Source organism: Chrysochloris asiatica, unplaced genomic scaffold (genome assembly GCF_000296735.1).
Source record: "Chrysochloris asiatica unplaced genomic scaffold, ChrAsi1.0 scaffold00087, whole genome shotgun sequence".
NCBI lineage: Eukaryota > Metazoa > Chordata > Mammalia > Afrosoricida > Chrysochloridae > Chrysochloris > Chrysochloris asiatica.
In genome coordinates this window covers 4952687-4975507 of record NW_006408605.1, presented here as the reverse complement: position 1 = coordinate 4975507, position 22821 = coordinate 4952687, and the positions used below count along the sequence as shown (strand labels likewise).

General features: G+C 40.4%; 1 protein-coding gene across 2 annotated transcripts in view; it reads left to right on the top strand.

Annotated features, from left to right (window-relative positions):
- The window catches only part of SPOCK1 (sparc/osteonectin, cwcv and kazal-like domains proteoglycan (testican) 1), a 959407-nt gene that overhangs the window by 627884 nt on the left and 308702 nt on the right, over window positions 1–22821 (top strand). For both annotated transcript variants that reach the window (XM_006866101.1, XM_006866100.1), the window contains exon 5: window positions 14075–14201. In XM_006866101.1, the coding sequence (XP_006866163.1) occupies window positions 14075–14201 (127 nt within the window). The remainder of the gene's footprint in view (window positions 1–14074; window positions 14202–22821) is intronic.

Here is a 22821-nt window from a genome sequence, read left to right as displayed (position 1 = left end):
ATCGGGTGCACGCGGCAGGAGGGAGGGGTCACTCGCCTACGCATGCTGGGAGGGGCCAGGGACCGCGGCACGGCTCAGCGGAAGGGGGGCTCCCTCGCCTGTACACACCCGTTGGGCCCGTGGGACGCTGTTCGGCTGGGCAGGAGGGGAGCCACTCGCCTGCGTATGCCCGGTGGGGCCAGGGAACACGGCTCGACTGTGGGGGGTAGGGGGGCCGCTTGTCCATGCTCCCGCAGGGGCCAGTGGACACGGGTCAACTGGGCAGGGCAGAGGCGGCTCAGCCGGGCGGCCATCGTCCACGCCTGATGACGTCAGACAGTTGCCACTTCTCTTTTCCTGCCTTGCCTGTTTTTTTCCTTTTGTTTTTTTTTTCCTTTTAATGAACTTCTCTCTGTCCACTGTACTCACGGAAATCCCACTCTGGGGCAGGTGTCCCTCGCCCTCTCTTCCCCTTGTCTCCTGTGGCTCTCCCTGTTCGAGTCTCCCCGCTGCTGGAGGCTCTGCACAAGCTGGTTCCCACCCTGCCCTTCAAGCCCAAAGGAGCACAGCAACGGTCACAAGTTTAAGAAGCCTGTAATTCCTCAGCACGATGATTTCTCAAAAAAGCAGGTCTGAGGCTCTGACGTACTGAGACTTATGGTGGCAGCAAGAGTGTGGGTTCGCCCCCAGAAGGTTTCCCTCACGAGTTCTCCTACCCCGATCCCGGAGCCCCCACTCACCCGCGCTGCTTGGCTGTCCTGGCAAACCAGAATCCCTAAAGGCTTGTTTTTTACATGGGTATTTTTACTCCTCTGCTTGGACAAGAAGGAATCCTGGTAGCATAGTGGGTTATGCATTGAACTGCTAACTACAAGAACAACAGTTTGAATCTACCAGGCTCTCCTCAGGAGAAAGACGAAGCTTTCTGTTCCCATGAAGATGTACAGTCTCTGCCTGTGCTGATTACTTGCCTATAGAGGGTCACTGTGAGTCGCAACTGACTCAACAGCCCATAGCAGCAACAGCAGCCCTGACAGGAAGGAGTTTTTAGCGGCACTGTGGGCTAGATGTTGAATTACTGACTGCAAGATCAGTGGTTCGAACTCAGCCACTTTGTCAGAGACAGACGAGGCTGTCTCCTTCCCTGAAGAGTTTCTATCTCAGAAACCCAAAGGAGAAGTTTGACAAAACTGTGGGGTTTTATTTTGACTTGAGAAGTTTGTCTTAAAAAGCCAGTGAGAACAGAAAAGAAGGTCTTGTGCTTGGGGATGATTACAAGAGATTCAGCTTTTCCATCTGAAAAGGAGGATAATCATAAAATCTACCCACTGAGGGCCCCTGTATGTGAGCGATCCAGGAGATGATGCATTTAGGGTATTTAGCTTGGCGTATCAGGTGTTGATGTACATCTGAAGGATAAACAAGGTTGGTGGTTCAAACCCATCAGCTTCTCCTTGGAAACCCTATACAGGGTCACTATGAATTGAAGTCCACCAAAAGCATTTGGGTCCTGGTGTGGCATTGTTGGATAAACTCTGGACTGCTAATTGCAAGGTTGCAAGTTCAAACCCACCATCCACTCCTCAAAAACCCTAATACACAGGGTCGCTATGAATTGGAACCGACTTAACAGCATTTGACAACATTAACAAAGGCACTTGACAAGAACAACAGCACATGAAACAAATGAAGTGCTGCTGTTATTTATTATCTGGAATTGCCTTATTCCTCCATCAGTTGAGAAATCAGAAAGTCCCATCTAAAGTTATGCAAATATGGTAGAATATACAATGTACTGAGTAAAATGAATGGCACCTCTTTGAAAACTGAAAGTGAAAAGTTGACACTTCCACTAATTATATTTTTTAGCAGCCATGCTTTATCCTCTAAGAGGATATTTTAGACATCATTTGTTTGAATTTTATACAGTGGGATTGATGTCATAAAATTTACTTCTACACATGTATTCATGGCTTAAAAGGGTACTTTGGAATTCTCTCTCTTGCCACCTCATTGCTAAAGAACTGGACTATGGTTTCATTCTGCCAGTGGTCAGGTACAATGCTAGGGCCCACAGACATCACCAAAGACTCCCTTGGTGTTAACTGTGGGGAAGTTTCAGGGGACAGACTTGCCTTGGCTACTGAGGATAGGGATAGATGAGTGAGGAGTAGGCAGGATCTGTGATACTGATGATGATCATGTTTCTCAGAACAGTAGTCTCATGCAGGAGTTTCTTCCTAATATTTCTTGGGAAACTTAGGTACTTTTTCAATTCCTTCATCTTGAGAAAAAACAGTCAAGAAATAGGAAAAGTAGGATAAAGTGTCATAATTCTCATATGAGAATTAAAGCTTACTGATCAATGTAGAGATACTACAGTTTCAAAGGAATTCCCTGATGTCAGGTCAAAAGCAAGTGTAGAAAATCCTAACTTGCCAAGTTGAAGGTTATAGTTGACACTTCCTGGAACCAGGGCACAAGAGCACCTGGGAGAGAAGTGCTCCCAGTCTGGCCAGTCTTGCTCATACCTGTTGTCACATTATAAGAATACATTCATTAAAAAAAAAAAAAATGCATTCATAGACCTGCAGGCTGCTAATAGTGAGCTCTTGCAAATAAAATGAATATGAATACATTTATTTGCATAGTATACTCTATAGAACTTCTGTAGTGGAATTATTTTGGAGCAAAGTCTTTAAATTGGCAATATCAATATTATTTCATGTAATGCTATTAACTTGCTGTGGTTGTTGTTGTTAGCCACTGTTGACAACTCACAACAGCCCCATGTGCATCCAAAATGCTGCCAGATACTGTGCCACCCCCAAGATCAGTTACAGACCAGACTCTTACTAGGAAATCCAGATTTTACACATATGAATACTACGCAGTTGGGCATGCTGACAGTCTCCAGTGTGTAAAATTTCACCTGAGGCAACATTGTTTTATAAACACTGCTAAACTATTTTTAATTTATTAAAAACAAAAATGTGCAAATAATGCATTGAGAAAAAATATACAAATAAATATGTATTATTTCAGGCAATCATAAAAAATTTTGGGAATTTTGACTTCTCATTTCTTAATCCTGAAGGTTAATGCCTATTGGCAATTTGAGACTGCTTCATCAGTGGTACTCACCCAGCCTTGGAGAGAGTTGGATTTCTAGATGGTGCAGATTCTTCAGCTCCCTGCTATAGAAATGGTTCTTCCACCCACTTCTCAGTATTCTCTAGAATTCACTGCCAATTATTTTTGTGTGTGTGTCTAAATACTTAAGAAAACATGAAAGTTTTGATCTTCTAGTGAGTGCTTATAATTCCCAGAAATCAGTTGGGAGAATTCTAAATATTCTAATAAATACACTCACTTATTTCATGAACAAACCCACGTGCTAAGACTCAACTATGTTTGTAAGCATCAGAAACACAATAAGGATTAAGACCTAGTTATATACAGCCTTTGTGGTGCTGTGAAGTTAATGTGCTGAACTGCAAGATGGGTTAGAATTGCAAGGTCAGCGTGTCAAGCTCAGCAGCCACTTCATGGAAATCCTATACAGGGTCTCTATGAGTCGGAGCCACCTTTGAGGAGTGCACAATGTAATAGATGATATAGACACACAAAAAGCTGCTTTAAACTTTTAGTAAATGTCACAGTTAGGTCTGCACAAGATATAATGTGAAAGCAAACAATGTCATAGTTTACTAGAGTTGAAGTCAAAGGACCTGGAAAGACTTCATAAAGGTAATTGATCTGAAGCTTGAACAAGAACTAGAAACATGCCATGCAGATGGAAAACAGTTGTCAGGTTCTATAGACTTAAATTTGCATGATATGTATCAGAAATGTGTAAGTGACTGATATAGTTGGCTGTACATAGAGTTAACAGGTCTGAGGGATAGGGGGCAAGTGATGAAGGTGGGGGAAGGAGGAGGCATCCAGGATGGGCTCCCAAACTTTAAGGCTGGGTGTACCTCATGTCCTGTTGGAATAATTGTTGTTGTTAGGTGCCGTTAACTTAGTTCTGATTCATAGTGACCTAATGCATACCAGGACTAAACACTGCCCAGTCCTCCACCATCCTCACAATTGTTTTATTTGAGCCCATTGTTGCTGCCACTGTGTTAGTCTATTTTGTTGAAGGCCTTTCTCTTCACTGACTCTTGACTTTAGCGGGCATGGTAGCCTTTTCCAGGGACTAATCTCCCCTGATAACATGTCCAAATTTTGAGAGAGGAAGTCTAGCCATCTTCACTTCTAAAGAACATTCTGGCTGTACTTCTTTCAAAACAGATTTGTTAATCCTGCTGGCAGTCCATAGTATTTTCATTATTCTTCTGTAAGACCATAATTCCAGTGCATCAATTCTTCTATGGTCTTCCTTATTCACTGTACAACTTGCATATGCATATGAGGCAATTGAAAATGCCATGGATTGGGTCAGGTGCACCGTAGACCTCAACATGATATTTTTGTTCTTTAACACCTTAAAGAAGCTTATTTTTTATTGCAGCAGATTTGCTCAATGCAATCCATTATTTCATTTCTTGATTGCTGCTTTCATGAGCGCTGATTGTGGATCACTGAGTCTGACTCATGGTGACCCTGTATAAAGTTTCCAAAGAGCAGCTGGTGGGTTTGAACTGCGGAATTTGTGATTCATTTTCCAGTGCTGATCCTACAGTGCCACACCAGAAGTCCATTGGAAAAACAGTAGTGTCAATGTTTAATCAGGAGTCCTGCTGTGGCGCTTGCTGTATAATGCACTGGACCGCAAGATCATTTTGAATCACAAGGTCGGTGGTTCAAACTCACCAGTCGCTCCTTGGAAACCCTTTGTAAGGTTGCTATGAGATGGAAACTGACTCAACAGCACTTAACAACAACAACAACAACAGTGTTTGATTAAGCAGAATAGAAGTGCTTACGTGAAGATAGAAGTCCTGATGTGGCACTGTGGGTTAAAGCATTGGATTAAGAGGTGTGTTTTTGAGTCACAAGGTCAGCAGTTCAAACTCACCAGCAGTTCCTTGGAAACCCTACACAGGTTCACTATGAGTTGGAACCAACTCAATGGCACTTAACAACAGCACTTGGAGATTAATCAAGAAGCTGACCAAATGTAATCATGGGGTCATGGTTGGTTTCAGCATAGACTGATTCACAGAAGTCACAGGAGACTTGGGGAGGTGACATCTGTGTCAGACTTTGAATAAAACCTAGTTCACTGGGCTATTGACAGAAGAGTGAAGGGAAGCAATGTGAGTAGAAATGGTGTGTTGGGTAAAGGAAAAAGGTACGTGATGGTCCTTACTGGGCAAAAGGTCCTTACTGGGTTCTAGGAAACACCTAAGTGTGGTTGGAGGAGACATATATGCTACTGGTGGTGAGGGGTAGCAGAGCAGACAGTGAGCTTGTAAAGATGGACCAGGACCAGGTATTTACACTATGAGTAGTGGGGAGAAGATGGAAATTGTAAGCAGGGAAGTTATGTGATCGTATTGGTGCTTAAGAATCATCACTATACTGAAAAAACATAGATGCTAGGAATTTTCATAAAGTTTAAAAAAAGATTGGGACTAGGCAGTTAAGCAAAGAGAGGAATAATGCCAGTGATCTGCTGATTGTCTGCCTGCTCTGCATTGTAGAGTGTTTGCAGGTTGGAATTTTGTGTGTGACACTGTCTGGTAAGAGGTTTGAGTGCTCTTCAGCAGCAGCCAAGCTCTGGTAGGGTTAGGGCTCAGCAGCAGATAGGAAGGCCTGCCTCCCAGACTAGATTGTTTTTGTCAGGCCAGTTGATGAATGTCTGTGACATTGGGCATAGCAATCCCATCACGACACCTTCATCAGATTTCACTCTTCATTGACTCAAGAATTGAAATATCTTGCGTTAGAAAACTTAGTCCCTTGCTTCACCTGGATTGTTTATTTTTATGACTTGCACTGAATTGTGGGAATTGAAACATACCACAGGCAGGGAAATTACAAATCTATGGGCTCACATATACTTGTAGAATTTTCTTCATTCCCCTAATGACTTGCCAACCGAATCTCTTTGACTCCCTTTAGTCAATTTAATTTAATGGTGAAGTTCGGTCCAGAGACAGAGAGATTTAGGGTCCTAGTGAGGCAAGAGATAGCTGAATCCCCCACTTCATCTAACAGTCTTGGAAATTCATTACAATCAGGAAAAATCAGAATAGGTTGGTGTTCTCACCTAGATCCTGCATGTACAGCCTATGACTGTTGAACACTGGATATGCTGATCCTATACCGCTGGGCCTTGCTAAGGAAAAAAGCCACTGCCTACTAGTCAATTCCAACTCATAGCATCCCTATGGGGCAGAGAATAACTGTCCCACAGGGTTTCCAAGGCTGTAAATCTTTATAGAAGCAGACTTTCTCTGTCAGCGTAACTGGTGGGTCCAAACTTTTCAGTTAGCAGCTAAACACTTAACACATGTGCCATGAGGGCTCCTTGCAATAACAATACAGGTGCCAAAAAGCAAATTAAACTAGTCTCAGTGCATTGCGGTGATTTTCATGACAACTTCAACTTGACAAATATTTATCAAGGAACTTTGACATAATTCTGCATGATGTTGGGCAAGTCACGTTCTAGCCGTGTCTCCAGTTTCTCATTTGTAAAATAAAGTTTCTGGACCAGATTAGTTTTTGTTTCTTTCACCATTTAGCAGTATTTGCTTCTATTCCCTCTATTTTTGTTTTTGTTTTCATATACACAAAGATACTCAGGAATATATTATCATTTTAAAAAACCAAGGGCAAGCCTGCCTATTGGCCACAAGCACACAGCCTTTCTCTTTCCATGAGTCTAGAGTCCTCAGCTGCTCTATCTCTTGATGTCATCATCTTTGTCTCCATCTCTGGTGTCGCTGCTTCTCTGAATAGGTTCCCACATTCCTCTCATGCTCTTCTCCCTTAATGATCATAGGGTCTGGACCAGATTGGTTTTAAGATGTTTTCTGGTTCTGGCATTCTGTGATTTTGTGACTATCTGTTGAGCCCCACTAAAGTGGTTAACATCAGCACATAGAGGCCTGCCCACCATCCAATAGGGAATTAATGAACATCTTTGTAGCACCAGGCCCTCCAGTGGCACCTGCCAGACTCACCTCATTGACTCCCCTTTGTGAACTTAATTTTATGGTGAAGTTCAGGTCCAGAGACAAACATGACATATGGCTGGTTCCATGTCTCCCTCCATTGGTGCAGTGTTTATTCTTCCTTCCCCTGCCTTTGGCTAAGCTTCCCTCCAGCTTCTTTTCTCTGGAGCATCATTGCTTGTGGTTTTATCCATTCCAGCAAAGCTGCCCACTCTTTAGAATTTATAACTTCTTTCTAAGAACTCATAACAAGAATTGCTCAGCCATGGGCATGCACACTGGGGACTGACCCAGGAGAGGGTCTGCCAGATACCAGAACTTCTGCTTGTATTTGCTAATTCATTATTGGTGTCAGGCAATCTGCTGTGTGAATGATGATAAATGCACAATGTTCAGCTGAAAGAATCATGTACTCTCAGATTATCCCCGTGCTGACATCTGCTGTGCAGAATCCCGCCACCCACCATTCCTTGGTCGGTAGTCTAGAATAAATCATGAAAGATGAAAGTACATTTGGCAAAGGGTTGTAGGAGACCTCATGTCCATGCAATTAAAAAATGCAAATGATGTATTATTTTCCTCAGAAGTAGAGGCAGGGATAAAGTGGGTAGTACTTGTGGAAGAAGACCCTTTTTGACTAACATGTTGTTGTTGGTAGGTGCTGTCCAGTCAGTTCCAGCTCATAGCAATCCTGTACATTACAGAACGAAACACAGTGCAGTCCTGTGCCATCCTCACAATTTGGTGATGCCTGAGCTCATTTTTATGTCAATCCATTGTGTTGGAAGTCTTTCTCTTTTTCAATGACTTAGCATGATGTTCGTCTCCAATGATTGGTCCCTCATAACATGTCTGAAGTATGAAAGATGAAGTCTTGTCACTGGCTTTTAAGAAGCATTCGGGCCGTACTTCTTCCAACACAGATTTGTTTCTTCTTCTGGCAGTCCATGGTACTTTTAATATTCTTTTCTAACACCATAACACCATAATCAATTCTTCTATGGTCTTTTTTATTCATTGTCAAACTTTCACATGCATATAAGCCTATAGAAAATACCATCTAGGCTGACATGTAGGTGCCCCCAAGAATTTTCATGTTGTTCTTCAGGGTGGAACAAAGAAATGGTCAGAGAAGAGAGATCAACCCTGCAGCTGTGAGATTGTCATTGTGGACATAATCACTCACCATCTGCAAGACTTTAAACAAGACTCTTACCTTGGCCCCTCCCCACGACCACTAGTAAAATGAGCAAGTTCGACTAGGTGATACCAAAAGACCCATATAGTACTTTCTTCTCTGGTTCTTTAGTAAGACCAAGCTCATTCTTGTGACCTATCAATAACTTGGTATTTCTAATGTCCCCAAGGCTTGTGTTATGAGTTCATTGTATTGTGAACACCTTTTTGATGTTATCCTCAGAAGGCCAGGTAATTCCCAAATGCATCCTTTTCCTTACACTTACTCGCATAAATTGCTAAGGCAGAATTGAAGTAGGATAAGAAATAAAGTGTTTTATCTCCCTTTATTACTCTCCCTATTTTATTTGGAAGAGGGTTGTTGTTGGTGGTAAGTGCCACTGAATCTGTTCTGTCTCATAGTGACTCTGTATACGGTTCATGAGACTATGAATTTTTGTGGAAGCCTAATCTTTCTTCTATGGAATAGCTTGTGGACTAGAACTGCCTACCTCATGGTTCACAGGCCAGTGCTCATCCTACAGAGCATTTGAAGGTTGTTGTTGTTGTTAGGTGCTGGAAAGTTGGCTCCTACTCCTAGTGAGCCTGTGTACAATAGATGATGTCCTTTTCATGAGCACAATCAAGTGTTCTGGAATACACAACATAACAAAACACTGTCCAGTCCTGGGCCAACCTTACAAGTATTGTTACACCTGATCCCATTGCTGCTGCTTCTGTGCCAGTTCATCTCACTGAAGGTTTTTCTCTTTTCTTTTTCCGACCCTCCACTTTACCAAACATGATATCCTTCTCCAGTGACTGGTCTTTCCTGACGATATGTCGGAAATATGAGAGACAAAGTCTAGCCATCGTGACTTCCAAGAAATATTCTGGCTGTACTTCCTCCAACACAGATCAGTTTGCTCTTTTGGCAGTCCATTATGCTGTCAATATTCTCCTCTAACACCATAACTCACATGCATCAATTCTTTGAGGGTCTTCTGTATTCACTAACCAACTTTCCCATGCATATGAGGTTATTGAAAATACCATGGCTTGAATCAGGCGCACCTTAGTCTTCAAACTGACATCTTTGCTCTTTAACACTTTAAAGAGGTCTTGTGCAGCAGATTTGCCCAGTTCAATACATTGTTTGATTTCTTGATTGCTGCTTCCATGAGTGTTGATGATTGATTCAAGCAAAATGAAATCTTTGACAGCTTCAGTTTTTTTCACCACTTATATAGATGTTGTTCATTGGTCCAGTGGTGAGAATTTTGGCTTTCTTTACATTGAGATGCAACCCATACAAAGACTGTAGTCTTTGATCTTCATCTAAAAGTATTTTAAGTCCTCCTCAATCACAGCAAGTGAGGTTGTATCATCTTCATAATTGTAGGTTGCAATCCTTATGCCACATCTTTCTTCATATAATCCAACTTCTTGGATTATTTGCTCAGCATACAGATTGAATAAGTACGGTGAAAGAATACAACCTTGGCATGCACTTTTTCTAATTTTAAACCATTCAATGTTCACTTGTTTTGTTCAAACAACTAATTGCCTCTTAGTTTATGTACAGATTCCTCATGAGCACAATTAAGTGTTCCAAAATACTTGTGCTTCTCAGTGTAATCCATAACCTTATCATGATCCACACAATTGAAAGCCTTTGTGTAGTCAATAAAACACAGATATTCTCTTTTGGTATTCTCTGCTTTCAGCCAAGATCCATCTGGTGTAAGCAATGATATCCTTCGTTTCAAGTCATCTTCTGAATCTGGCTTGGACCTCTGGGAGTTCCCTGTCAATGTATGGTTGCAGCCATTTTTGCATTTTCTTTAGTAAAACTTGACTCACATGGGAAATCAATGCTATTGTCTGATGATTTCCGCATTCCTTTGGGTTATCTCTCTTTGAAATGGGCACAAATACTAAGGAACTCTGGTAGTGTAGTGGTTATGAATTGGGCTATTAACCTCAGGGTCAGCAGTTCGAAACTACCAGCTGTTCTGCGGGAGAAAGATGAGGCTTTCTGCTCCTGTAAAGGTTTACAGCCTCAGAAATCCTGTACAAGGTCACTATGAGTCAGAACCGACTCCACAGCACACAACAACAACAACAACCAGTCAGTTGTCCAGGCAGTTATCCTCCAAATTTCTTGGCATAAATGAGTGAGTGCCTACAGTGCTGCGTCACTTTGTTGAAAGATTTCAATTTGTATTCCATCAATTCCTGGTGCCTTGTTCTTTGCCAATGACTTCAATGCACCTTGGACTTCCTCCTTCCGTATCATGGCTCTTAATCTTATGCTATCTCTTGAAATGGCTGAACATCGACCATTTCTTGTTTGTTACAGTGACTCTGTGTATTCCTTCCATCTTCTTTTGATACTTTTTGTATCATTCAATATTTTTGCTCATGGAATCCTTTAGTATTGCAAGGCCAAGCTTGAATTGTTTCTTCATTTCCTTCAGCTTGAGAAATGCTGAGTGTGTTCTTCCCTTTTGGTTTTCTAATTCCAGTCTTTTCACATTTCATTATAATATTTGATTTTTTCTTCTCAAGCTGACCTTTGATCTTTTCTATTCAGTTCTTGCACCTCCTCCTTTCTTTTATGTCATTTCCTCTAATTATCTTTCATGTTATTTAAAAGGTTTTGCAATGAAGATGCTATTTGTCTTGCAAAATTCTATCATGCAGTTTTGTGCATAGTTTCTATCACCAAGGCCATGTTTTCTAACTATGTATCATTCCTCTTTGTCCACCCTTCACATTCTAATCACCAGAAATATCAATACATCTTAAGTGCAAGTTTGATCAATTTCAGATTGAAAAAGTTGGTAGAATTACTCAATTTCATCATTGCTACATAAATTTTAATAGTAGCATTTTTAACTGGTCTTCTTTGTTTTTGTTAAGTGCTGTAGAGTCTATTCCGACTCATAGCAACCTTGTATATGGTTTCTGAGGAGGGACTCATGAGTTTGAACTGCTGACCTTGAGACTGAGAGCTTATACTATGGCACCACACCAGGTCTTCCTCATAGGTGTATGGATATTGTGCTATCATGACAGCATTGTTCTTCAAGACAGATCTTGAAATGGCATTTCTCTTGAATTGGTTGTTTCTGGCATAGTAAACCATAATGCCTGTCAGATTAAAAATGGCCAATAACAGTCCTTTTCAGTTCACTAATACTTAGGATACTGATGTTCATGTGTTTCATTTCTTTATTGACAATTTCCAATTTTCCCAGATTCATACTTTGTACATTACATGTTCTAGTTATTAATGGATGCTTGCAGTTGTTTCTTCTCATTTTTAGTTGTGCCCCATTAGCAAATGAAGGTCCTGAAAGCTTTACTCCATTTGCATTATCACAGTCAACTCTATTTTGAGGAGACAGCTCTTCCCACATAGTATTTTAAATGCCTTCCACCCTGGGGGCTCACCTTCTGACACTATATCTGACAATTTTCTGCTACTATTCATAAGGCGTTTAGCTAAACATTGAGAAATAGTTGCCTCTCCTTCTCCTAGCTGGTCTTAGTCTGGAAACTCTACTGAAACCTGTCCACAATGAGTGGTCATGATGGTATTTAAAATACCGGTGGAATAACTTCCAACATTATAGTAGCACAACAGCCACCACAGTGTGACAAACTGATAGGTGTCTCAAATGCCAACCAATAATTTCTGGGCTGAAGATACATATCACACATGGCAGGAAAAAAAAAAAAAAATTCCTACCTGTGATCAATTCTGCATAATTTATTTTTGTTCAAAACCTAGAGATTTAGGATTAATTTACATATCTATGGCAAAGATAATTGCACTTTCTGTCCCCTATTGACTGCGACAGATAATAATGATAACAGTTACCATTTTTAGGGCTACTTATCACTGATGTGGTGCTGTGGGTTAATGTGTCAGACTGCAAAGCTGTTTGAACTGCAGGGTCGGCATTTCAAGCTCACCAGCTGCTCCTTCAAAACCCTATATAGGGTTGCTATGGGTTGGAATCAACTCAGCGGCATGTAACAACAACAACAAATCTTCCATCCCATATATGTGACATTGTAGGATAAGCACTGTACTGCTAACCATAAGTTCAGTGGTTCAAACCTACCAGCTGCTGTTCAGAAACCCTGTACAAGGTTACTGTTTTTCAGAACTGACTTGACGGCCCTGAACAACAGTAACAAAACAAAAACAGCAACATACTGAAGACTGCACCAGTGGTGGCACAGTGTGTTAAGTATTGGGCTGCTAACTGAAAGATTGGTAATTCAAACCAGCAGCCCCTCTGCAGGAGAAAGATGAAGCAGTCTGCTTCTGTAAAGATGTACAGCCTTGGAAATGCTTTGGAAAAGTTTTACTCTCTCTTATACGGTTGCTGTTAGTCAACAACAGTGGTTTGGTTTAGTTTATATTATGGACTTCATACATATTCACTGATTTTAGCCTCATAACATCTATTTGAAGTAGATGCTGCTTTTCTTTATTTTATAGATAAGGAAATGGAGACTTACAGAGTTTAATATTCTGCCCTAAGTCATACAAAAAGGAAATGGCAGAGCTGAGTTTTGATCTATATTTCTGCCAGAACCCAAACATGATCCCTTTGGCAGTACTGCCAGTTCTGAACATCTCAAGGACACAATAATCGCCTGATGGATGGGCAGTCCAGAGATGCCAGTCCTCTACCTGGAACCTGGCCCCATGGCCATGAGCATCATTGCATGTGTTTTCTGGGAAAGCAGCTTTGGCTAAGAGGGAAAGGGTGGCAGTAACTACAGGGCTTTATTTCAGTGGTTTATGATACTCTGATGGGGTTCTTTCCGTGGACACAAGCCATCCTAATAGCATCATTTATCATTATGACAAAGGTTAGAATGGGGGGAAACTCAAGCTGGAATGAAAGAGTAGAATTCAGATTATTTTAACAGTTGAAAGTGACATCACCTCAGATCCTCTATCAAATAGCAAATTGGAAGCTGGACTGAAATTGCTTTCAAATGTATCCAGAGATAGTTTTCTACAGCAGTGATAAAATCATTTGGTTGTGTTTGGAGATGCATTTTTATCTAAACTGCGTTCTGAGTTATCTGTGTGTCATTCATGCTGAATGCTGCCCATCAGCACTCCCTGAGCCCTGCAAGAGTCCAAGATGCTGGTGTGTTATTCTCTAGGTACCTGATATATGCCACACTTGTTCCTGTTACTCATGTTGGTTAGCCACACTCCCTAATTTTTAAAAAATATATTGTGAATGTCTTTCCATATCAGAAAGTACTATTTTACAACAATTTTAATGGCTGCCTTGTTTTTCTTGTTCCATCTGGTAGATTGAATCTAGGGTTTTGATACTAAATCTTTCTATTCCTATTAATGTGTTCGAACAAATGGGAGTGTTGGCTAAGAGTCCTTACGAGTCTGCTGCCTGTTTGACTCGCCCTTTTATTTATTTATTTGTAGTCTCTGGGTGGTGCAAAATGTAAATGTGCTTGGCTGATAAACAAAAGGTTAGAGGTTCCAGTCTACCCAGAGGCAATTCAGAAGAAAGACCTAGCAACCTAATTCCAAGAGATCACCATCCAAAACCCTGTAGAGAGCAGTTGTACTCTGTCACACAGGGATCACTATGAGTTGGGGATGGCTCAGTGACAACTGACTCTTATTTATTCATTTTACCTTTTATCCCAGGGACCTGGAGGGAAGACTTGTATGGTCTGGGGCTTCAACTAACTAATTTTCTGTTTTGTTTTCTTACCCTTAGGCAAAAGAAAGGGAATGTGGCTCACAAACACTGGGTTGGAACATCAAATTTAGTCAAGTGCAAGCCCTGCCCTATGGCTCAGTCAACCATGGTCTGTGGCTCTGATGGCCACACCTATACATCTAAGGTCAGTCCACATTGTTGTCAAAAATACTGTGTCTACTTGTTTTTAAAACTGAGTCCTGCAAAATTTGGTGGGTTCCAGGTCCTGCCCTTGAAAAAGTGCTGCATGAGCAAACTCAGAGATAGCATCAGAGATGGGCCAGATGCAAATGTTCCATCCTATGCAACTGGATTGCTTATGGGTTAGTGGAGAAGGTGATTCAGAGAGTGGTGAAGAGCTTATTAGAGAAAATTAGGTTACAAACTGTTTAAAATAGACAAATTCAGTTGATTCTTCTCATTTGTCATAGTCATATTCCATAAAGTGTCATGAACACTAAATTAGCAAATATAGGACCAACCTGGTTCAACTTCAACTGGGAACATGCATGCCACTTTGGACGTGAGCATCCTCTTGAGTGGCCACAAAAGTGCCATGAATATTGATTTGGGGGCAGTTCAGGTAAACTTTAGTGACTCCATGGAAATTTTTGAATAATGAAAATCAACTCATGGGGAACAAAGAAAGGAGCCAAGCCCAGAGTCTTGCTTTATGGACAGCACAGAGGAGTCCAATTATTGCATATTTGGAATGTGTCCTGTATTGTACCAGATCCTAGAGCTGCAGGAATAAAGGCACTGTTCTTTCTCAGAAGACTCAAACATTATGACAGGTCATTTAATTCAAACCAATGAAGACAAAATGATTTCATAAAGAAGTGGGCATTTATGCTTATGTAGGATGTAGGCAAGGGTATAGGAAGGCTGGGATCAGGTAGAAGAAGGAGAAAGGTGATATTTTTTTCTATCCTTAGGATAAGTGTGACCATTTGTGTTTGGCAGTTGGTACATTTCATGGGAATAATGGATTAAAGAAAGGAAATACCACAGAAGTGACAAGAATTTGTTTGGTTATGCTTTTTTTCAGCAAATATAAATGAAGTGGTCTCTTAGTCGCCTACACTGTGCTAAGCCCAAAAGAGTTGGTGTTGTTTCAAAAGTTTTCTATGAGAGAAGGGGATGGCGGGAAGAACAGGACTCCCACCCTTCTATGTTGTTTTTTGATGTTAGGTTTCCCTTGCAGAATGGCATCTGAAGCTGAGATAGCTGCTCTAGGTGATACCTCAGGAACATTGTCACATGATTGCTCAGGCTCAGAAGCTCCAATCTTTCTGCTGGGGCTCACTTTCTGTTCCTCTCCCACTACATAGACAGCTTACAGCTCTAGGATCCTCTTACCACTCTGACCCCCACACTGTTGAGATTCCATAGACCAAGGACTCTTCCTGCCTGCTGTCCTCAGGAATATTTTGAGCCACTTTTTCCTGTTGCTATTGTATTGTACAGGTCATACATTTTCTGTTCATTGAATGCAGTTTTATCCTCCCAGATTTTCATATACGAGGGTAAATAAAGTATTGTTACTAGGGTTCCATTTCCTCCTACATGTATGGGTTTAATTCCAAACAAAAATGTGTTCAAACATTTCTCTGCAATCAGTGGATGGTCATACACAAGTTCTCTTGGTAATGTATTTGTCTTAGTCTGACTGTTGATAAGTGCTACTGAGTCAGTTCTGGCTCATAGCCACCTTGTATAAGGTTTTCAAGGTGTAACTGGTGGGTTTGAATCGCCAGCCTTGTGGTCAGCAGTCCTGTGCTTATCCTATAGTACCACATCAGGTCTCCTACAAAAAAAAAAAAAAAAAAAGTCAAGTCAAAACAGTGGCTTCTGAGGGAATCTGCTGGGTCAGTTAAATTCAAGGCAGAGAAGTTAGCTCAGAAGGTTATTACAAATGCTTTTTGGGGTCAACAAGGAATGTGGTACTGTGGGTTAATGCACTGGACTGCAAAGTCATTTTGAACTGCAAGGTTGGCGGTTCAAGCTCACCAGCCATTCTTTAGAAATCCTATACAGGATTGCTATGAGTCAGAGCTGACTCGGCAGCAGTTAACAAGGAGTAATCTTGATAAATGTGCTCAAAGGACATAGGATGATCATGGGAACTTATTAGGAAAAAATCTTAAGAAAATTGAAAACTGTGTTGGTGAGAAAAAGATTAGGAATGTTGCACTGGGGAATCTTTTTCAACCATGACAACTTACCTGCTTATTCTTCTATGACTGTAAGGCCTATTATAGCAGAATTTTGTTGGGAAATCATGTTCTGGCCACTGTGAAGCCCTGATCGTGCCCCTTCCGGTTTCATTTTGTTCCTAGAACTCAAAGATTGTTAAAATACAATTTGAGTCCCTCAAAGATGTCGAAACTGCTGTTTTGGTATGGTATAAATTGAAAAGCATTCGATTCTTTGTGGAAGGGTTTTTGTTGTTGTTGCTATGTGCCACTGAGTTGGTTCCGACTCATAGTGATCTGGTATAGGGTTTCCAAGAGTTGACTGGTAGATTTGAACTACCACCTTACAGTTCAAATTGACCTTGCGGTCTAGTGCTTATTCTGCAGCACTACAGAAGGGTTTTTGTTGTTGTTGTTAAGTGCATTAAGTCGGTTCTGACTTATAATGGCCCTGTATTATAGGGTTTCCAAGGAGCAGTTGGTGAGTTTGAATCACCGACCTTGTAATTCAAAATGACCTATGGATCCAGTGGTTTATCCCAGAGTGCCATATCAGAAGGGTTAGACAGATGGAGATATCACCTTCAAAAGAGTATAGACCTGGCAGGAGGATATGTCAGGAAACAATAGCTTCATGTTTTATGTTTTTCTTTAATGAAGTTTCCTATGATTTTTTTTTTACTTACCTTTGTATCTCTTACAAAAGAGGAAGTCAAAAGGTATGTCTTTTGTGTATTCAAACTCATGTTCTCTGCTTTAGGGCTTTACTACCCTAACTATTGTTTGATCAGTTCCTTTATTCATTCAATGAGTAGCATTTGTGTGCCTGCTATATGACAGATTATGTTGTAAGTTAAATCAGAATAAAATGTTGTTGTTAAGAGCCATGGACTTGGTTCCAACTCAAAGTGAGTAGCTGGTAAGCTTGAACCACCAAATCAACCTGGCAGTCCAATTCATTAACACGCAGTACCACACCAGGACTCCAAGAATAAAATAATTGGTTCTTATTCATGACCAGATTTGGTATCTTTATCAACTATAATCTGTCCTGTGAATTAGAACTTAGGTCAAATATACCCTAGCCTGGTGTGGCACTGTGGGTTAATGTGCCAGACTGAAAAGCAGTTTGAACTACAAGGTCGGCAGTTCAAGCTCACCAGCCACTCCTAGGAAACCCTATACAGGGTTGCATTGGGTCAGAACCAACTCGATGGCACTTAACAACAACAGTAACAACCTTAGCTTAGATCACATTTTCCACCCTTCCTTTTCTCTCCTTGATCCATAACAGGATCACACTTTAAAATATTTTATAGTAATAGGACTTGCTTCTGATATCATAACCATTTCTGAAATATTAGATTTATAAAATACATAAATAGCAAAAAGTACATCATCAGAGAACTGCCAGAAATTCAGGCTGGATTTAGAAGAAAGCATGGAACTAGATCTTGGCTGAAACATGAAAACATGGATCTTGGCTGAAACATGAAAACATGGATCTTGGCTGAAACCAGAGAATACCAGAAAGATGTTAATTGTGTGTTATTTACTATGCAAAGGTTTTCAACTATGTATCAGGGCAAGCTATGGATAACACTGTGTGGAATGAGTATTCCAGAACACTTAATTGAGTAACCTGTACCTAGACCAAGAGACAGTCATTTGAACAGAATAAGGGAATATTGAATGGTTTTTAACCATCAAGGAAGTTGTGTACCAGGGTTGTATTCTTTCACCCTACTTATTCAGTCTGTATGCTGAGCAAATAAGTAGTCTGAGAAGCTTAACAATATGAAGAAGAATGTGGCATCAGCATTGGAGAAAAACTCATTTAACAACCTTCAATATGTAGATGATACTACCTTACTTTCTCTAAGTGAGGAGGACTTAAAATACTTACTGATAAAACTCAAACACCATACCCTTTATTATGGATTGTACCTTAATTTAAAGGGAACAAAAATCCTCACAATTGGACTAATAAATTACATTATGATAAATGGAGAAAAGATTGAAGTTGTCAAGGACTTCATTTTGCTTGAATCAACAATTAGTACTCATGCAAGCAGTAATCAGGAAATCAATGATGTAAGGAAAATCTGCTGCACAAAACCTCTTTAAAGTATTCAAGATCAAACACATCTGTTTGAGGACTAAGGTGTACTTGACCTAGGTCATGATATTTTCAATAGTCTCATATGCAGGTAAAAGGGGGACAGTGAGTAAGTCTAGCTTATGAATATAATTAAGTGTTCTGGAGTACCCAGACTTTACAAGGTTGTCCATAGAAGAATTGATGCATTTGAGTTATGGTATTAGAGAAGAATGTTGAATGTGTCATGGACTGCCAGAGGAGCATACTATTTTTTCTTTGAAGAAGTACAGCTCTAATGCTCCTTAGAAGCCAGTGATGAGACTTTATCTCTTACACTTCAGACATATTATCAGGAGGGACCAATCCCTGAAGAAGGATATCATACTAGGTAAAGTGGAAGGTCAGTGAAAAGGAGAAAGAACCCAATGAGATGGATGGGCAGTGGCAGCAGCAATGGGCTCAAGTGTGACAATGATTGTGAGGTTGGTGCAAGACCAGGCAGTGTTTCATTTTGTTGTACATAGGGTTGTTGTAAGTTGAAACTGACTCAATAGCACCTAACAGCAATAACAACATTGATGAATCATTCATATGTCCCAGGTACCAAAGATATCTCAGACCACCATTGTCTTTCACCTAGAATTGAGCCCCTGGCTATCATGCTAAAATCCATACTCTAATGTACAGATCTGGGAGTCAGCACTTCTAATGAGTGCCATGGCCATGGACCACATATTGAGTACTAAGAACTTCAGTTTCTTTTAGGTATCTGCTAGTAGGACTCCCTGTCTCTGATCTACCCTTCCCCCTACCCTCAAAGTCTAATGCCATATGACATCAGAAGAGATGTTGTTATTAAGTGCTTTTGAGTAACTTCTACCTCTTAGTGATCCTGTATAGGGTTTGAACCACCAACATTTGGTTGGCAGTCGAGCACTGATCCTGCAGTGCCAATTATTTCCGTGTAAAAGTCTATTCATGTGTCTCTCCAACCTCAAATTCTTTGAAAGATTTCCTCATTTAGAAATAAGTTCTTTATTGTTACTAGCAAGGTCCTCCTTAGTCTTTTATATACCAGATTGAGAAGAGGACTTGAGACAAGGGATATAATGACTAATGTCAGATGGCTCTTGGCAGAAAGCAGAGAATACCAGAGAGATTATTACCTGTGCTTTATTGACTGTGCAAAGGACTTCAATTGTGTGGATCATGACAAGCTATGGACAGCATTGTGAAGTATAAGTATTTAGGAACACTTCATTGTGCTCATGGAGTCCTGGTGTGGTGCTGTAGGTTAATGTGCCAGACTGCAAAGCCGTTTGAACTGCAAGGTTGGCAGTTCAAGCTCATCAGCTACTCCTTGGAAACCCTATACAGAGTTGCTATGAGTCAGAATCAACTCAACGGCATGACAATTGTGCTCATAAGGAACCTATACATAGACCAAGAGGGAGTTGTTCAAATAGAACAAGGGAACACTGAATAGTTTAAAATTAGGAAAGGTGTGTGCCAGGATTGTATTCTTTCACCATACTTATTCAATCTGTATGCTGAGCAAATCTGAGAAGCTGTATTATATGAAGAAAACCATGGCATCAATATTGGAGGAAGACTCACTAACAACCTGCGATATGCAGATGATACAGCCTTGCTTGCTGTAAGTGAAGAGGACTTAAATACTTACTGATGAAGATCAAGGACCACAATCTGCAATATGGGTTACACCTCAATGTAAAAAGGCAAAATCCTCATCACTGGACCAAAAAACAGCATCCATATATATGGGGAAAAATTGATTTTGTAAAAGACTTCATTTTGCTTGGATCAAACATCAACACTCAGGTAAGCAGTAGTCAAGAAATCAAATGATGTATTTTATTAGGAAAATCTGCTATACAATAATTCTTAAAGGTGTTCAAGAGCAAAAAATGTCAGTTTGAGGACTAAGGTGCACCTGACCAAAGCTATGGTATTTTCAGTAACCTCATATGCATGTGAAAGTTGTACATTGAATAAAGGAGACCATAGAAGAATTGATGCATTTGAGTTATAGAGTTGGAGGAGAATATTAAAAATACCATGGAATGCCAAAAGAACAAACAAATCTGTGTTGGAAGAAATATAGCCAGAATGCTCCTTAGAAGCCAGGATAGCCAGACTTTGTCTCTCATATTCTGTACATATTATCAGGAGAAGAATATCATGTTTGGTAAAGTGAGGGGTCAGAGAAAAAGAGGAAGCCCTCCAACAAGATGGATGGGCACAGTGGCAGCAGCAATGGGCTCAGGTGTGGTAACAGTTGTGCAGAAACAGCCGGTGTTTGTGCGTTGTGCATAGGGTCACAATAAGTCGGTACAAACTCGATGTCGGTACAACAACCACAGCATACCAGAATCACTTACTATAGAATGGATTATCCGTTTATTCATTCAACAGCCACTTATTGAAATTTTACTATTTACTGAATGCATAGAGTTGCTCTAGACATTGTTTGGAATGTAGGTGATACAGTGGAGAAGTTAGATGCCATTCTTACTCACTTGAAGACTGCAATCTGAAGTTGTTTTTATTAGGTGCCATCAAGTAGGTACCAACTCATAGTGACCATATGCACAACAAAACGAAACACTGCCTGGTCCTGAGCCAACCTTATAATTGTTGCCATGCTTGGACCCATTGATGCTGCCACTTTGCCAATCCACCTCGCTGGAGTTTTCCTCTTTTACTCTGACCCTCAACCTTATCAAACATCATATCTTTCTCCAGTGACTGGTCCCTTCTGACAATATGTGGAAATATGAGAAATGAAGTTTGGCCATCCTGGTCACCTTTTTGTTCTTTTAGAAGCCCAAGGTACTTTCAATATTCTCCTCCAACACCGTAACTCAAAAGTATCAATTCTACTACAATCTTCCTTATTCACTGTCCAACTTTCACATGCATATGAGGTTATTGAAAATACCATGGCTTTGGTCAGGCACACCTTAGTCCTCAAGCTGACATCTTTGCTCTTCAACACTTTAAAAAGGTCTTGTGCAGCAGATTTGCCTAATGCAATACATTGTTTGATTTCTTGACTGCTGCTTCCATGAGTGTTGTTGTTTGATTCAAGAAGAATGAAGTCTTTAACAACTTCAGTCTTTTCTCTTTTGATAAGAATATTTTTTATTGGTCCAGTGGTGAGGATTTTTGTTTTCTTTACATTGAGATGCAATCCATACTGAAGGCCGTCGTCTTTGATCTTCATCAGTAAGTATTTTAAATCGTCTTCACTTTCAGCAAGCAAGGTTGTAACATCTGCATATCACAGGTTCTTAATGAGTCTTCCTCTAAACCGGATGCCACATTTTTCTTCATATAACCCAGCTTCTTGGATTCTGTACTCAGCATACAGGTTGAATAAGTATGGTGAAAGAATACAACCCTGTTGCACACCTTTCTTAATTTTAAACCACTCAGTGTTCCCATGTTCTATTTGAACAACTGGCTGTTGGTCCATGTACAGATTTCTCATGAGTACAATTAAGTGTTCCAGATTACTCATACTTCACAATATTTTCCATAGGTTGTCATCATACACACAATCAAAACCTTTGCATATGTAGTCAATAAAGCACAGGTAAACATCTTTCTGATATTCTCTGTTTTCTGACAAGATCCAGTGGACATCAACAATGATATCCATTATTCAATGTCCTCTTCTGAATCCAGCTTGAACCTCCAGAAGTTCTCTGTCAATGTAAGCTTGCAGCCATTTCTGTATTACCTTTAGTAAAACTTTGTTCACATGTGATATCAAAGATACTGTCTGATGATTTCTGCATTCCATTGGGAATGGCACAAATTTCTGCATTTCATTTGGAATGTGCACAAATACGGATCTCTTACAATCAGTAGGCCAGATAGTTGTCTTCCAGATTTCTTGGCAAAGATGAGTGAGTGCCCCGGGTGCTACCTCACTCTCTTGAAAGATTTCAATTTTTATTCCATCAATTCCTGGTGCCTTGTTATTTCCCAATTACTTCAATGCACCTTGGACTTCTTCCTTCAGTATCATTGTCTTTTGATCATACGCTACCTCTTGAAACGGTTGAACATTAACCATTTCCGTTTTGTACAGTGACTCTGTGTATTCCTTCCATCTTCTTTTGATACTTTCTGCATCATTCAATAATTTATTTGCCCAGAGAATCCTTCAGTAACTCAAGTCAAGGCTTGAATTTTCATTTCAGTTCACCCAGCTTGAGAAATACTGAGATCAGACTCCAGATCTTTGCACATTTCATTGTAATATTTGACTTTGTCTTCTTGAGCTGACCTTTGAATTTTTCTGTTCAGCTCCTGTACCTCCTCATTTCTTTCATTTACTTTAGCATCTCTACACTGGAGAGCAAATATCTATGTCTCTTCTGACATCTATTTTGGACTTTTCCTTCTTTCTTGTCTTCTTAATGACTTTTTGCTTTCTT